At 40.5% G+C, this 17,486-nt stretch overlaps 1 protein-coding gene across 1 annotated transcript; it reads left to right on the top strand.

Moving 5' to 3' along the window:
• The first annotated feature begins 11,629 nt into the window (after positions 1-11,629).
• LOC112232246 (high choriolytic enzyme 1) lies at positions 11,630-14,319 on the top strand. The gene is made up of 9 exons (XM_024399075.2): positions 11,630-11,761; positions 11,865-11,898; positions 12,106-12,183; positions 12,269-12,421; positions 12,669-12,786; positions 12,941-13,119; positions 13,491-13,572; positions 13,739-13,863; positions 14,052-14,319. The coding sequence occupies exons 1-9, from the start codon at positions 11,693-11,695 to the stop codon at positions 14,075-14,077; spliced, it is 864 nt and encodes a 287-aa protein (XP_024254843.1). The 5' UTR covers positions 11,630-11,692; the 3' UTR covers positions 14,078-14,319.
• Positions 14,320-17,486: the final 3,167 nt, after the last annotated feature.

Genomic DNA, 17,486 nt, shown 5'->3' on the forward strand with positions numbered 1-17,486 from the left:
TACACATACATTTTTAGTAGGCCTAGACATCTGAAGGAATAGTGTTATGGTCTTACAATCTTGAGGTGAAAAGAAGACCATGAAGATAAACGTTTTTAAAAAGCGCACCCACCATCAGCTCTGCAGTATCCAAGCCGACCTTCGACCAGACCAGAGTTGACATATCAACCAGACCAGCGGACCATTTACCAGACCAGTTGGCTGACCCGCTGACCGTCCACCAGACCAGCGTTGACCAGCCGACCGTCGACCAGACCAGTTAGCTGACCGTCAACCAGATCAGTGTTGACCAGCTGACTGTAGAACAGACTAACGTTGACCAGCCGACCAGACCAGTGTTGACCTGTCAACCAGACCAGCTCTGAGACACCCGACCAGACCAGCAGACCGTTGACCAGCTGACCATCGACCAGACCAGCGTTGACCAGCTGACCGTTGACCAGACTAGTGCTGAGCCACCTGACAAGACCAGCGCTGAGCCACCCGACCAGACCATCTGTTGACCAGACCAGAGCTGAGCCACCTCACCAGACCAGCATTAACCACCTGTTGACCAGACCAGTGCTGACCAGGTCAACATTGACCTGCTCACGGGATGATAAAGAACCCTCCCTTGCTCGCTACTTCAATGAAGAAGTCAAATCAATCTTTGCCAGCATAGATTAGGGAATTTGGCCTCAATAAGATGTGCAAGTGACGTCGTCCTCCATCATACTTCTGGGTTCTGTCCCCTAATCTTTTGAATGGGCTTGATGATTATATCATAATATTTTTGAAAATGCAGTAATTTATTAAGATATGCAGTACCAGTCAAGGCTTTTTCTTTATTTTTACTATTTTATACATTGTAGAATAATAGTGAAGACATCAAAACTATGAAATAACACATATGGAATCATGTAGTAACCAAAAAAAGTTTTAAACAAATCAAAATATATTTTAGATTATTCAGAGTAGCCATCCTTTGCCTTGATGACAGCTTTGCACACTTGGCATTCTCTCAACCAGCTTCACCTGGAATGATTTTCCAACAGTCTTGAAGGAGTTCCCACATATGCTGAGCACTTGCTGGCTGCTTTTCCTTCAATCTGCGGTCCAACTCATCCCAAACCATCTCAATTAGGTTGAGGCCGGGTGATTGTAGAGGCCAGGTCATCTGATGCAGCACTCAATCACCCTCCTTGGTAAAATAGCCCTTACACAGCCTGGAGGTGTGTTGGGTCATTGTCCTGTTGAAAAACAAATGATAGTCCCACTAAGCGCAAACCAGATGGGGGGGTATCGCTGCAGATTGCTGTGGTAGCCATGCTGGTTAAGTGTGCCTTGAATTCTAAATAAATCACTGACCGTATCACCAGAAAAGCACCCCCACACCATCACACCTCCTCCATGCTTCACAGTGGGAACCTAACATGCAGAGATCATCCGTCCACCTACTCTGCATCTCACAAAGCCACGGTTGTTGGAACCAAAAATCTCAAATTTGGACTCATCAGACCAAAGGACAGATTTCCACTGGTCTAATGTCCATTGCTCGCATTTCTTGGCCCAAACAAGTCTCTTCTTATTATTGGTGTGGTTTCTTTGCAACAATTCAACCACGAAGGTTTGATTCACGCAGTCTCCTCTGAACAGTTGATGTTGAGAAGTGTCTGTTACTTGAACTCTGTGAAGAATATATTTGGGTTGCAATTTCTGAGGCTGGCAACTCTAATGAATTTATCCTCTGCAGCAGAGGTAACTGGGTCTTCCTTTCCTGTGGTGGTCCTCATGAGATCCAGTTTCATCATAGCGCTTGATGGTTTTTGCAACTGCACTTGAAGAAACTTTCAATGATGTACCTTCTTTTCTCTTTGCTTATTTGAGTTGTTCTTGCCATAATATGGACTTGGTCTTTTACCAAATAGGGCTATGTTCTGTATACCACCCCTACCGTGTCACAACACAACTGATTGGCTCAAATGCATTAAGAAGGAAAGAAATTAACTTTTAACAAGGCACATCTGTTAATTGAAATGCATTCCAGGTGACTACGTCATGAAGATGGTTGAGAGAATGCCAAGAGTGTGCAAAGCTGTCATCAAGGCAAAGGGTGGCTGCTTTAGAGAATCTCCAATATTAAATATATTTAATTTGTTTCTCTTTTTTTGGTTACTACATGATTCCATATGTGTTGTTTCATAATTTTGATGTCTTCACTATTATTCTACAATGTAGAAAATAGTCAAAATAAAGAAAAACCCTTGAATGAGTAGGTGTGTCCAAACTTTTGACTGGTACTGTATATACAATTACACTGAACAAAAATATAAATGCAACATGCAAAGTATTGGTCCCATATCGAGAAGCTGATTAAACAGCTAGATCTGTCACGCCCTGACCTGTTTCACCTGTTATTGTGATTGTCTCCACCTCCTCCAGGTGTCGCTTATTTTCCCCAGTGTATTTATCCCTGTGTTTCCTGTCTCTCTGTGTCAATTTGTCTTCTATGTTTTCAAGTCAACAAGCGTGGTTTACCGTGATCCTGGTTTCTATTATAGTTTTCACTTGCCTGTTTTTTTCTGGACTCTGTACCCGCCTAGCTGACCCTTTTGTCTGCCCTGACATCGAGCCTGTCTGCCACTCTTTACCTCTTGGACTCAGAATCTGCTTTTGACCTTTTTCTGTCTTGCCTACTCCCTTTGGATTATAAATAAACTACAAAGACTCTACCATCTGCATCCTGTGTCTGCATCTGGGGTTCGCCTTGTGCCCTTATATGATCATAACGCAGGGGCACCTTGTGCTGGGGAAAATAAAAGGACACTCTCAAATGTGCAGTTTTGTCACACAACGCCACAGATGTTTTGAGGGACACAGATAATTGAATGTTAATTTCCTTACCGTAGTAAGCCTCCAACATCGTTTTCGAGAATTTGGCAGTACGTCTAACTGGCCTCACAACCCAGGACCTCCACATCCGGCTTCTTAACTTGCGGGATTGTCTGATGAAACTGTGGGTTTGCACAACCAAAGAATTTCTGAAAAACTGTCAGAAACCGTCTCAGGGAAGCTCATCTGCTTGCTCGTCGTCTTCACCAGGGTCTTGACCTGATTGCAGTTCGGCGTCGTAACTGACTTCAGTGGGCAAATACTCATCTTCGATGGCCGCTGGAGAAGTCTGCTCTTCATGGATTAATCCCGGTTTCAACTACCTGGCAGATGGCAGACAGCGTGTGTGGAGTCTTATGGGTGAGCGGTTTTCTGATGGAGGTATGGGTGGTGAGGTTGGGGAACATCACATCCACCATGCTGACCCTTAACACAGGGGTGTGTGCTTAGTCCCCTCCTGTACTCCCTGTTCACCCACGACTGTGGCCACGCACGACTCCAACACCATTTTCAAGTTCGCTGACGACACGACAGTGGTAGGCCTGATCGCCACCGATGATGAGTCAGCCTACAGACAGGAGGTCCCTAACCTGGCAGTGTGGTGCCAGAGCAACAACCTCTCACTCAACGTCAACAAGACCAAGTAGCTGATCGTGAAATACAGGAAATGGGGGGACAAGCAAAGCCCCCATCCACATCGACGGGGCGGCAGTGCAGCAGGTAGACAGCTTCAAGGTCCAAATCACTAAAGACTTAAAATAGTCCAAACACACACGCACAGTCGTGAAGAAGGCGTGACAGTGCCTCTTCCCCCTCAGGAGGTTGAACAAGTTTGGTATGGGCCCTCAAATCCTGAAAAGGGTCCTACAGACTCACACACACTGTCACTCCAACACTCCATCATTTGCTCACTCACACATATGCACATACAATTTATACTCACTCAACACACCCGCACACCCTCTCACATGCAAGCTGCTGCTACTCTGTTTATCTTATATCCTGTTGCCTAGTCCCCTTACCCCTGTACATATCTACCTCCATTACTCCAGTATCCCTGCACATGTCAATTTGATATTGGAACAGACTTTTAAATACTTTCTATATGTAGTATGCTTGTTTACTTACTTACTTTATTGTGTATTTCATATTTCTTATTTCTCCAGTTTGTTTTTTGGAATATGTTGTTATTGATTATTGCATTGTTAGGTTATGAGTTTGCAAGAAAGGCATTTCACTGTACTTGTGCATGGGACATTAAAACTTTAAATATCCAGCAACTTCACACAGCCATTGAAGAGGAGTGGGACAACATTCCACAGGCCACAATCAACAGCCTGATCAACTCTATTCGAAAGAGATGTGTCGCGCTGCAGGAGGCAAATGGTGGACACACCAGATACTGACTGGTTTTCTGATCCACACACCTACTTTCTATCTGTGAATAACAGATGCACATCTGTATTCCCAGTCATGTGAAATCCATAGATTAGGGCCTAAGGAATTTATTTAAATGGACTGATTTCCTTATATGAACTGTTCTCAGTAAAATCATTGAAATTGTTGCATCTTGCATGTATATTTTTGTTCAGTGTATATTTGTGTTTGTGGATGAATTTACAATGGCCAGATGGCTTTAAAAGAAAAAATTGCGTTGAAGACCATTGCTCTATGTTTCTACCCGTTGGATACTACTCAAAAAGCCTTCAAAAGATAAAAAACTATAAGGCTACTTCCTGGATAACGACGTGTTACTTTCATATGGTATAGTCCCTAATATGGTTTCCAGTTATGGTGCCCAATGCGGAAGAAAATTTGACTTTGTGATGTTTGAGATTAGTGTGGGAAACGCTGGGCTAATGATATTTTTGGCCATCTCTGCAGTTGAGAGTAAAGTACAAAAGCAATACAATTATGTTGGGCCACCTGCTGCAGAATATTGCTTCGTTATTGGACAAATTCAGTTTCCCCCCCCATTTCACACTGTTTCAAAACATTTTCTCCATACTGAACACAACCCTTTTCTCAATTGGTCCAGTAAGGTGGTAGTGTTGGAACTAACTGTAATGACAAGGTTTGATCATAAGTCTAGGGGTGGGATCCCCAGTTGGGTGACAGGATTTTCTCTATGCAGATTTTTTCTTAACCGTTAATCGTTATTATTATACTGTGCTCTATTCTAGCTGTTCTGCTACTACACTGTAGGCTACATTTATTTTATAGGCTACAATGACTCCACATCTTATGAACCATAATCCAATCCAGACAGTAGCCTCAGCAAGCACTGTAAAAATTTCATTAACAGAACAAGTTGAGGAGACTAAATGACTTGGTGTTTCCTTAGATTGTAAACTGTCATGCATGGTCAAAACATAGATTCAATGGTTTTAAAGAAGGGTCAAGGTTTGTCCGTAATAAAGAGATGCTCTGCTTTTTTGACACCACTCTCCACAAAGCAAGTCCTGCAGGCTCTAGTTTTATCTTATCTCGATTATTGTCCAGTCATATGGTTAAGTGCTGCTAAGAAAGACACAGTTCAGCTGCAGCTGGCCCAGAACAGAGCAGCACATCTGATTGTATTCAGAGGGCTAATATTAATATTATGCAGGCCAGTCTCTCTTGGCTAAGAGTTGAGGAAAGGCTGACTGTGTCACTTCTTGCTTTTATAAGAAACAATGTGTGGGAAATTCCAAATTGTTTACATAGTCAACTTACACACAGCACAGACACACACACTTACCCCACCAGACATGCCACCAGGGGTCTTTTCACAGTCCCCAGGTCCAGAACAAATTCAAGGAAACGTACAGTATTATACAGACAGCAAACCTGGTTTCAAAAAACAAATAAAGCAACACCTCACAATGCCTCTCCCCCATGTTTTTATATTTAACCAGGCAAGTCAGTTAAGAACAAATTATTATTTACAATGACGACCTATACCGACCAAACCCAGACAATGGTGGGCCAATTGTGCACTGCCCTATGGAACTCCCAATCACAGCCGGTTGTGATACGGCCTGAATTCACACCAGGGTGTCTGTAGTAATGCCTCTAGCACTAAGATGCAGTGCCTTAAAGTTGATGTGACCTACTTGTTGTGTGTATGTACTGACCTGTATGTGTAACTGATAGATGCACAGACACGCACTACATGTTCATGTTTTTAAATGTATGTAAATTGTAAAGTCTTTGGTCTGTAATGTATTTTTCGTTATGTGTCGGACCCCAGTAAGACTAGCTGTTGCCATTGGCGTCGGCTAAATGTAATGCAAAAATGTAACAGAAGGACATTCAAATGGAAACAGTTATTTTAACCACAGTGACATCATTTACATAATTATCTACTTCGCTTTGCATAATGAACAAAAACTCAGACATGATGCAATTGTGGCTTTGATAGGCTTATGGTTGTAAATCAAACATACACTAAATGGCTCAGTGTTGATGTGGTAGTTAGACATCAACAAGCTGGTAGGTAACAACTTTCTTATTGTTTTGCTCAGAGATTCTAAAGGAACTGCTCACAATTATATGCTTTTTTTTTAAATGGTCACCTGAGTGCTTGGAGAATGTAGGTTGGAGTTGGGGAGGGGTTGAGGTGGAACACTGCCCATTCATTTGAAAAGTGTACAACTATGTACTTCCAATGGATTTTTTGATTGAGAACAATTCATAAAAGCCCTACCTGTGGGTTGATTATTAGATTGATGTTTTAGCTTCTTTAGGTAATTATTGTTAGCAGCAAACAGGATAATTGCCAATCCAAATGTGTGTAGTTGTGCAGTACATTTCCAACACAAAGACAAGCTTTGTCCCCAAACATGACTAGTGGCTCATCAAGTCATCAAGCTAAGTTATGACCATTGAACAAACGCTTCAAATATGCATATTTTGTTGACTATTACTTTATGTACAGTTCTGTTTATTTTTTACATTTATACTCAACACTTTAGGTTTCAGCATTATTTAACAAGCTAAACGTAACTGTTTTCAATAGATTTTTTATTTGATCTTTAATGTATCTTCTATCTTTTATTTGTACATTTAATATATATTTTTTGTGCAAGATCAAGAGAATCTCGGGACAGTAAAGCCTGAGTTTTGGCTGAATTAGTTTATTCATGTGGGTGTGCAATTAAACCACAACAATGTGCAATTAACTGAAGAGATTCACTTGCATTTTTTTTGCTATCTTTCACATGGTAGAGGTTTGATGACACCATAATGTGCAATATATTTTCCCTTCTGTATTTTTAACTTGAAAATACCTATGGCCAGATTGCATGCCTTCGCAACTACAGTGCCTTGCGAAAGTATTCGGCCCCCTTGAACTTTGCGACCTTTTGCCACATTTCAGGCTTCAAACATAAAGATATAAAACTGTATTTTTTTGTGAAGAATCAACAACAAGTGGGACACAATCATGAAGTGGAATGACATTTATTGGATATTTCAAACTTTTTTAACAAATCAAAAACTGAAAAATTGGGCGTGCAAAATTATTCAGCCCCTTTACTTTCAGTGCAGCAAACCCTCTCCAGAAGTTCAGTGAGGATCTCTGAAGGATCCAATGTTGACCTAAATGACTAATGATGATAAATACAATCCACCTGTGTGTAATCAAGTCTCCGTATAAATGCACCTGCACTGTGATAGTCTCAGAGGTCCGTTAAAAGCGCAGAGAGCATCATGAAGAACAAGGAACACACCAGGCAGGTTCGAGATACTGTTGTGAAGAAGTTTAAAGCCGGATTTGGATACAAAAATATTTCCCAAGCTTTAAACATCCCAAGGAGCACTGTGCAAGCGATAATATTGAAATGGAAGGAGTATCAGACCACTGCAAATCTACCAAGACCTGGCCGTCCCTCTAAACTTTCAGCTCATACAAGGAGAAGACTGATCAGAGATGCAGCCAAGAGGCCCATGATCACTCTGGATGAACTGCAGAGATCTACAGCTGAGGTGGGAGACTCTGTCCATAGGACAACAATCAGTCGTATATTGCACAAATCTGGCCTTTATGGAAGAGTGGCCAGAAGAAAGCCATTTCTTAAAGATATCCATAAAAAGTGTCATTTAAAGTTTGCCACAAGCCACCTGGGAGACACACCAAACATGTGGAAGAAGGTGCTCTGGTCAGATGAAACCAAAATTGAACTTTTTGTCAACAATGCAAAACGTTATGTTTGGCGTAAAAGCAACACAGCTCACCACCCTGAACACAACATCCCCACTGTCAAACATGGTGGTGGCAGCATCATGGTTTGGGCCTGCTTTTCTTCAGCACGGACAGGGAAGATGGTTAAAATTGATGGGAAGATGGATGGAGCCAAATACAGGACCATTCTGGAAGAAAACCTGATAGAGACAATGATCCAAAACATAAAGCAAAATCTACAATGGAATGGTTCAAAAATAAACATATCCAGGTGTTAGAATGGCCAAGTCAAAGTCCAGACCTGAATCCAATCGAGAATCTGTGGGAAAGAACTGAAAACTGCTGTTCACAAATGCTCTCCATCCAACCTCACTGAGCTCGAGCTGTTTGCAAGGAGGAATGGGAAAAAATTTCAGTCTCTCGATGTGCAAAACTGATAGAGACATACCCCAAGCGACTTACAGCTGTAATCGCAGCAAAAGGTGGCGCTACAAAGTATTAATTTAAGGGGGCTGAATAATTTTGCACGCCCAATTTTTCAGTTTTTGATTTGTTAAAAAAGTTTGAAATATCCAATAAATGTCGTTCCACTTCATGATTGTGTCCCACTTGTTGTTGATTCTTCACAAAAAAATACAGTTTTATATCTTTATGTTTGAAGCCTGAAATGTGGCAAAAGGTCGCAAAGTTCAAGGGGGCCGAATACTTTCGCAAGGCACTGTATGTGTTCAGACTTGCTGTTAACATTAGGCAACAGTTACCACAAAGACAAACATTAAGGGTAGTATTTCAACAGTGATTTCATAACATAAACCACTTTCTGGGAGTTTGCATAACAGGCTCAACCTGCCAAATGCCATCTGCATCTGACATTTTTGCATAACGTTCACTCATACCTATGTAACCTCCAAACTGGACTGCAATAGAGTTTGTATATGGTGTTACTGACCAAGTTCTCAAGTGACCATATAATGAGACCCCATAATTAGTTCTTTAAAGATTTTTCTGCCAGTAAATCATAGGATCAAAATATACTACAAAATATTTGTAATCACATACAAGGCTCTTCATGGCATGGCCCACTTCACTGCTTCAAAACTACATCTCCACAAGCATCCTCAGAAACATTGGTTCTTCTGTCCAAGTACAAATGTCAGACATGGGGCATATGGAATGCCCACCTGAGAAAAATCTTGTTACTGTATCCATGTGAGAGACGCAGACTCAGTCTCGACCTTTAAGTCTTTACTGAAGACTCATCTCTTCGGTAGGTCCTATGATTGAGTGTAGTCTGGCCCAGGGGTGTGAAGGTGAACTGAAAGGCACTGGACTGACAAACTGCCCTTGTTGTTTCTGCTTGGCCGGTTGCCCTTTCCTTTGGGATTCTCTGCCTCTGACCCTATTATGGGGGCTGAGTCACTGGCTTACTAGTGCTCTTCCATGCCGTCCCTAGGAGGGGTGCATCGCTTGAGTGGGTTGAGTCACTGGTGTGAACTTCCTGTCTGGTTTGGCGCCTCCTCGGGCTCGTGCGGTGGAGGACATCTTTGTGGGCTGTACACAGCCTGGTCTGTTGATATCCCTCTAGGTGTGAGGAGGCTGTGCTTTAGCAATGTGGATGGGCTTATATCCTACCTGATTGGCCTTATCGTCAGACGGGGCCACAGTGTCTCCCGACCCACCCTGTCTCAGCCTCCAGTACCTACGCTGCAATAGACTATGTGCCGGGGGTCTAGGGTCAGTCTGTAATATCTGGTGTAATTATCCTGTCTTTCAGTTGAAGTCGGAAGTTAACATACAGTACACCTTAGCCAAATACATTTAAATTCAGTTTTTCACAGTTCCTGACATTTAATCCAAATAAAAAATCACTGTCTTAGGTCAGTTAGGATCACCACTTCATTTTAAGAATGTGAAATGACAGAATAATAGTAGAGAGAATGATTTATGTCAGCTTTTATTTTTTTGTGTCTATTTCTGAAGTGCACCAGTCCCTCCTGCAGCAAAGCACCCCCACAACATGATGCTGCCACCCCCTGCTTCACGGTTGGGATGGTGTTTTTCGGCTTGCAAGCCTCCCCTTTCTCCTCCAAACATAACGATGGTCATTATGGCCAAACAGTTCTATTTTTGTTTCATCAGACCAGAGGACATTTCTCCAAAAAGTACGATCTTTGTCCCAATGTGCAGTTGCAAACAGTAGTCTGGCTTTTTTATAGTGGTTTTGGAGCAGTGGCTTCTTCCTTGCTGAGCGGCCTTTCAGGTTATATCGATATATAGGACTCATTTTACTGTGGATATAGATACTTTTGTACCTGTTTCCTCCAGCATCTTCAATTTCCTTTACTGTTGTTCTGGGATTGATTTGCACTTTTCGCACCAAAGTACGTTAATCTCTAAGAGACAGAATGTGTCTCCTTCCTGAGCGGTATGACGGCATGGTGTTTATACTTGCGTACTATTGTTTGTACAGATGAATGTGGTACCTTCAGGCATTTGGAAATTTCTCCCTTGGATGAACCAGACTTGTGGAGGTCTACATTTTTTTTTTCTGAGGTCTTGGCTGATTTATTTTGATTTTCCCATGATACATCCACAGGCACACCTCCAATTGACTCAAATTATGTAAATTAGTTGTGTCATGCACAAAGTAAATGTTTTAACCGACTTGCCAAAACTATAGTTTGTTAACAAGAAATTTGTGGAGGGGTTGAAAAACAAGTTTTAATAACTCCAACCTAAGTGTATGTAAACTTCTGACTTCAACCGTATCTGGTGTCCTGTGTGAATTTAAGTATGCTCCCTCTAATTCCCTCCCTCTCCTTCCCCTCCTGTAGGACCTGAGCCCTAGGACCATGCCCCAGGACTACCTGGTCTGATGACCCCTTGCTGTCCCAGTCCACCTGGTCATGCTGCTGCTCCAGTTTCAACTGTTCTGCCTGCAGTGATGGAACCCCGACCTGTTCACCGGATGTGCTACCTTGACCCAGACCTGCTTTTTTAAACTCTCTCTACCGAACCTGCTGATTTGACCTCTGAATTCCCGGCTATGAAAAGCCAAGTGACATTTACTCCTGATGTACTGACCTGTTGCACCCTCTACAACCACTGTGATTATTATTTGACCCGGCTGGTCATCTATGAACATTTGAACATCTGGCCTTAATGACCATGTACTGTTATAATCTGCACCTGGTACAGCCATTAGAGGACTGGCCACCCCTCAGAGCCACCGTGCTTCTACATCTGCATTGCTCGCTGTTTGAGGTTTAGCACTTTTTGACATCTGCTAATGTAAAAAGGGCTTTATAAATTTTTAAAAAGTGCTCTTATTCCTTTATGCAAGCTCTTATTTAATTGTTTTCAATATTTTAGTTCAATGGCACCCTTCCGTTCTAGTACAGTTGTATTGTATTTATCTTATTAATTACCCATGACATGTATGCAAGACATCACAAAACCACAGTCCCCAAAATGTGAGAAACACTTCTTTTTAAACATCTTGAAGCAAGACTTTGGTTGAATTGGTCAACATCTAAGGCTATTTTGCAATTTACCAGTATTCTGAGCAATGACAGCGTTTGTCAGCCGACATTATATAAACTGCAGGTCTATCATGTTCACAACAGATTGATCCTGGGCATCCTGCAGTCCTTCACCATGGCACCTGTCTTTGTGCTGTCCATTTTCATCGCTGTTCTCTGCTCAGTTCAGGGCCGATCTACAGGGGTAAGGGTCCATCTGAGACTATTGAGAAACAGCTGTGCATGATGATGAATTATGTGCGTTTTAAACAAATTTGTACATATTTCCTTCTGCTGTTGCCATACAGAAAGCTTCATATGAATGGAGTGAAGAGGACATTGGTATGCTCATCCTGTATTTATAAACATTGAGCTATTGCATGACATTGTATTGGACATTGTGTCATCTAAATATCATGTTTCATAAACTAAATCAGTTTTTTATTAATCATTCATTGTTATAATGTAAATTACATATATTATCTTATTAAAATATGAGTTATTAGGGACACAGTTGCATTTAAGCACATTTTTTATTCCATTCCACAGACGGCACTGGCACCAACAGCATTGAGGAGGATGAATACTCTGCTTCAACGCTCATTGAGAAGGCCAACAGAAATCTTGGTACGGAAGCCTGTACATTCCTACTCTATATTTAATGACATCAAGAATGGATAGCAGATAACCTTCACTTGGTGTTGTTTTCTAGGACAAAGACTTGATGAGCCACTAGTCATGTTTGGGGACATTGCAGTGGATACTGGGTTCATGAACGCTGACCCCTGCACAGCTCGCGGATGCAAGTGGCAGAAGTCCTCTGATGGGAACGTTTACGTGCCCTTTGTGATCTCTAATCAATACTGTAAGTATTTTGTTCTCTGAAACAATTTTATGCTGAGCCTAATGGTTTGGTTTTACTATAGTATATGTGTGTGTGTGTGTGTGTGTGTGTGTGTGTGTGTGTGTGTGTGTGTGTGTGTGTGTGTGTGTGTGTGTGTGTGTGTGTGTGTGTGTGTGTGTGTGTGTGTGTGTGTGTGTGTGTGTGTGTGTGTGTTTGTGTGTGCCTGTGATTATAGAGTTTCTGACTTTCTTATTGCTCCATTGAGCAGCGGCCCGGGAGAGGTCCGTAATTGAAGGCGGGCTGCAAACCTTTGCTGCATCAACCTGCATCCGATTCTTTCCCCGAACCAATCAGAGAGACTTTGTGGACATCCAGTCTCAGTCAGGGTATGACCACTGCACATTACATTACTAGGCCTGTTATGCTTGTCTTTTGCCGCTCTTATTTGTGACAATTTACTTTACTGTTTTATTGTATAAAAAAAATACTTTATCACTTTTAGAAATTACATTTGTCTTCCGTATGCACCCTTGTTTGTAGCTGTTTCTCGTTTATTGGACGCCGGGGCAATGGCCAGGTCGTGTCTCTGAGTAGGAACGGATGTGTCTTTCTGTCTGTGGTGCAGCATGAACTGCTGCATGCCTTGGGCTTCAACCATGAGCAAACACGCAGTGACCGGGATAGCAATGTTCAAATCCTGATGCAGAACATTATTCCTGGTTAGTGCTTTATAATGCTTTATAATACTTGTTTTTTTTAACATAATTTCATAGGGAAATAATCATTTAGATTGTGCACAATATTCTTCCTGCCCCTTTTGAGTAAGAAATCTTAGTAACACTTTTATAACTTTAATGGGAAAGCCTATTAAACTATTTATAGTGCACTACTATTTGATTATAATAATAATACATAAGTATTTCATTATTTGTAAACATGTAGAAACATTGAGAAGGATTGAGAAGAATTATAAGCTTTACAATTAATATGCATTTACACTATTCATAATCATCTGTAAAACATTTCTTTACAAGAGTGAATGTTATTATACTGTGTAAGAAAATGATTTATCATACATTTTCCATCCTAGGAATGGAATTCAATTTCAGAAAGATCAACACGATTAACTTGGGGACTCCTTATGACTATAATTCTGTCATGCACTACTCAAGGTAAATTAAAGAAATTCATATAAAGGTTTTCTATAATGCGATAACAGCTGGAATGTTACATGGCTAAAATGAGAGAAATCCTTTTCCCTTTCATAGTCTACTCATGTCATCCTCTAATTTCAATTGATAGCTTCAGAGCTTTCTGTCCTATGTTGTCTGGTTCCAGGTTTGCCTTCTCCAGGAACAGGCAGCCCACCATTCTTCCAATCCCTGACAATAATGCAGTTATTGGCAGGGCAACTCAGATGAGCCCCATTGATATTCTGCGGATCAATCGTCTCTACAACTGCAGTAAGTGCTAGTTTAGGAATACCTGTTTATTATAACTGTGAAGGATAAAAGTTGTGATTATTGTACCTGCCTGTAAGCTTCACCCTACCGTTGCTCAATCAATTACAAATATTTGGGAATATAGTATTTGAAATGAAGTATGTATTATAATTATAATTGTATTTTCTCTTTCCCTTCTCTTTTACTAGCGGGACAGCAGTTAGACTTGATTTGACAAGTGCGATGGTATAGCGTCTGCTGAGGATTGGAACTGCAGTTATAGCTTGCTTTTCAACTTTGAACATGAACTCAATAAACAAACTATACGTTATGCTGAAAGAATGAATTGAGACGTAGATAACCATTTCTGTATATCAGATCTGGTATGGCTTATCATAGATAGAACTTTGGTATGGCAAAACAATGTACTGCAGACTACTGAAACATTATCACAATAAACATGTGTATTTGATAGTCTATGTTTTTTGAGGGCTTATGTTTATTATTCTGATTGCAAATGGTACATTGATGGTGATTATCATATAATGTGCATAGGTGTCTAAGTGGTTTCGTGACTAAAACTAAAACCTTTTGTATTTTTTAGGCAAGTTAACAAGGCTATCTCACCAAAGCATACAGCAATAACACTCATCCAAACTCCCACGTGCACAGAAAATCCTTTATTATACAGGACAACAAAATTATTTTACATTCTGTTACTTTTACATTTCGGAAGTCTGAAACAATGACATGAGCTTAAAAAACATTGTAGAGGGAGTGTCCAGCACAGTCAAGGATAGTAGCCCATTCATTTTTTCAGTAACAAATAACTAAGAGGTTGAAATTGTAAAGGGTTTATAAAGGGTTTATAATTACATTATGAATCATTATTTAATCATTTGTAAATGCATTTATAAACCATTAATAAACAGTTGTATCACATTGGTCAAAATAGTGCAATAACTAGTCAGTGTTTGCCAAATAGTGAGCCAATATCTACCTACAGTTGTTAACACTTTATAAATGCACTTACACATGCTTATAAGATGAACCCTTATGTATCATTATGCAACCTTATTTTCAATAGTTGCACAGTTGAACAATAGTTATTTTCTCACTTTTGGGTGTGATGCATTGATGCTCTGTCCCAGGAACAGAAGAGGTTGGTTTAAATGATGACCTGGCCAAATGTACATCCAGGACATTATTCAATTATCGTTCCTAATATATTACCCCTTACCAGATTATATCAACACACTTACCACTGCTCAGTGATAGTCCACGTGTGGCGAACGCTCTGGTGTTAAATGGTAACCGTAATGCCTTTGGTTGGTGAAATAGCGGAGGGGGTATCTTCTCACAACGTTGAATGTTTTGGTCTTCATACCCACCATTCATTGACTAAATATGTTGAAGAAAGTGTTGAATCTTTTCTCATTTACAGTACCAGTCAAAAGTTTGGACACACTTACACACTCAAGGGTTTTTTCTTTCTTTTTTACTCTTTTCTACATTGCAGAATAATAGTGAAGACATCAAAACTATGAAATAACACATTATGGAATAATGTAGTAACCAAAAAGTGTTAAACAAATCAAAATATATTTTATATTTGAGATTCTTCAAAGTGGCCCATTATTATTAGTGTCCTTTAATAGTAGTTTCTTTGCAGCAATTTGACCATGAAGGTCTGATTCATGCAGTCTCCTGACAATTGATGTTGTGATGTGTCTGTTACTTGAACTCTGTGAAGAATTTATTTGGGCTGCAATTTCTAAGGCTAGTAACTCTAATGAACTTATCCTCTGCAGCAGAAGCAACTCTGGGACTTCCTTTCCTGCTTCGGGCCTCATGAGAGCCAGTTTCATCATAGTGCTTGATGGTTATTGCGACTGCACTTGAAGAAACTTTAAAAGCCCTTGAAAATTTCCAGATTGACTGACCTTCATGTCTGAAAATATTGATGGACTGTCATTTTTGTTAGCTTATTTGAGTTGTTCTTGCCATAATATGGACTTGGTCTTTTAGCAAATAGGGCTATCTTCTGTATACCAGCCCTACCTTGTCTGTCACGCCCTGACCTTAGTATTCTTTGTTTTCTTTATTGTTTTGGTTAGGTCGGGGTGTGACATGGGTGATGTATGTGTTTTTGGACTGTCTAGGGGTTTTGTAGGTTTATGGGGTCGTTTACTATCTAGGTGTTTATGTATGTCTATGGTTGCCTAGATTGGTTCTCAATTAGAGGCAGCTGTTTATCATTGTCTCAACATTGCAGTGTCTTTTTCTCCCCTTTTTAACATTACAAGTCAGACTATAAATTGACAACAGATTAACTATTTAAAAATACAACACTAACATAGGGTCTCATGGTCCCCTTCTGTGTCTTCATCTGTTTCTTTCTTGTTAAGCATTTCCCATTCTGGAGTCTGAGACCTTATGGGAATCTGTGGGAGAGAAGAGGAATATATGACAATTTAGTATAGCACAGCTACACATAACTCTTATCCTCATTATCAGGATTTATACAAGTTAGTCTTAGCTAGTTATGTTATCCACTGCCATCTAATAATAATAATATTAATAATATCTAGCTAGTGTTTAACATTACTTGCTAACACTAATATCTAGATACCACAGATTAAAGGGGTTAGCTAGTCATCACAATTTTTGCTAATACACTAGCTAGTAAGTTAGTGTTAAAATTGGAACCACTAGTGTACTGTAGTGCTGAGCGATTAACCAAAACGTTGGTTATTTTTCATTTTTTAAACAACTTATTGACTGACATAGGTTAAATCTTTTTCAGTGAGCTTGATGTGCAGTTTCTGTATAGATAAATCAGATGAAGCCTGAACTGTGCGATGTAGTATGAACTTGCTTGTTTATGTTACGATCGTCGTATACATAAGCGTAACAAGGCGCAGCGTGAATAGAGTTCCACATACTTTATTACAAAAGTGAAACTTAACAAAAACAACAAAGAATCAACGAACATCCAGTACTGAGCGCACATAGGCACTAACTAAAACACAAACAAACAACATCCCACAAATGCAGGTGGGAAAGAACTAAACTAAGTATGATCCCCAATTAGAGGCAACGATCATCAGCTGCCTCCAATTGGGAACCATACTCACACCAACATAGAAGTACTAATGACTAGAAACACCCCCGAGTCACGCCCTGACCTAAAGCACCATAGAGAACCCCGAGGGCTCTCTATGGTCAGGGCTTGACAGTATATAACCTTTTCGGTAAGACAGATCCAAAAAATTACCGAAAAATAACCTTTTTCGGTAAGACAGATCTTCCAAAGGTGGTGAAGTGGCAATTTTTACCAAGGAACACCTTCAGTGCTCGGTTGTCTCCACCAAAACAATTTGATTTGCTGGTTTTAAGCATAAAACTTTCAAATAGCCCTTTGTTGACTGTTGCTGGGTGTTATCGTCCTCCATCAGCACCGGCCTGTAACCCACCTGCCCTAATCTCTCTCCTGGCCACTAAGTCTGAATTTGTCCTGCTAGGTGACCTAAACTGCCCTAAAGCAATGGGACTCCCTAAATCTTTTTCAGATTATCACCAATCCTACAAGGTATGACTCCAAACACCCAGAAAAGGCTATTCTCCTTGATGTTATCCTCACA

The sequence above is a fragment of the Oncorhynchus tshawytscha genome, linkage group LG12 (assembly GCF_018296145.1).
Source record: "Oncorhynchus tshawytscha isolate Ot180627B linkage group LG12, Otsh_v2.0, whole genome shotgun sequence".
In the NCBI taxonomy this organism is placed as follows: domain Eukaryota; kingdom Metazoa; phylum Chordata; class Actinopteri; order Salmoniformes; family Salmonidae; genus Oncorhynchus; species Oncorhynchus tshawytscha.

Coding starts and splice junctions, on each gene's coding strand:
- LOC112232246 (XM_024399075.2), top strand. CDS start 11,693: ATGGCACCTGTCTTTGTGCTGTCCATTTTCATCGCTGTTCTCTGCTCA. Junction 11,762..11,864: donor TTCAGGGCCGATCTACAGGG/GTAAGGGTCCAT, acceptor GTTGCCATACAG/AAAGCTTCATATGAATGGAG. Junction 13,120..13,490: donor GATGCAGAACATTATTCCTG/GTTAGTGCTTTA, acceptor TTTCCATCCTAG/GAATGGAATTCAATTTCAGA.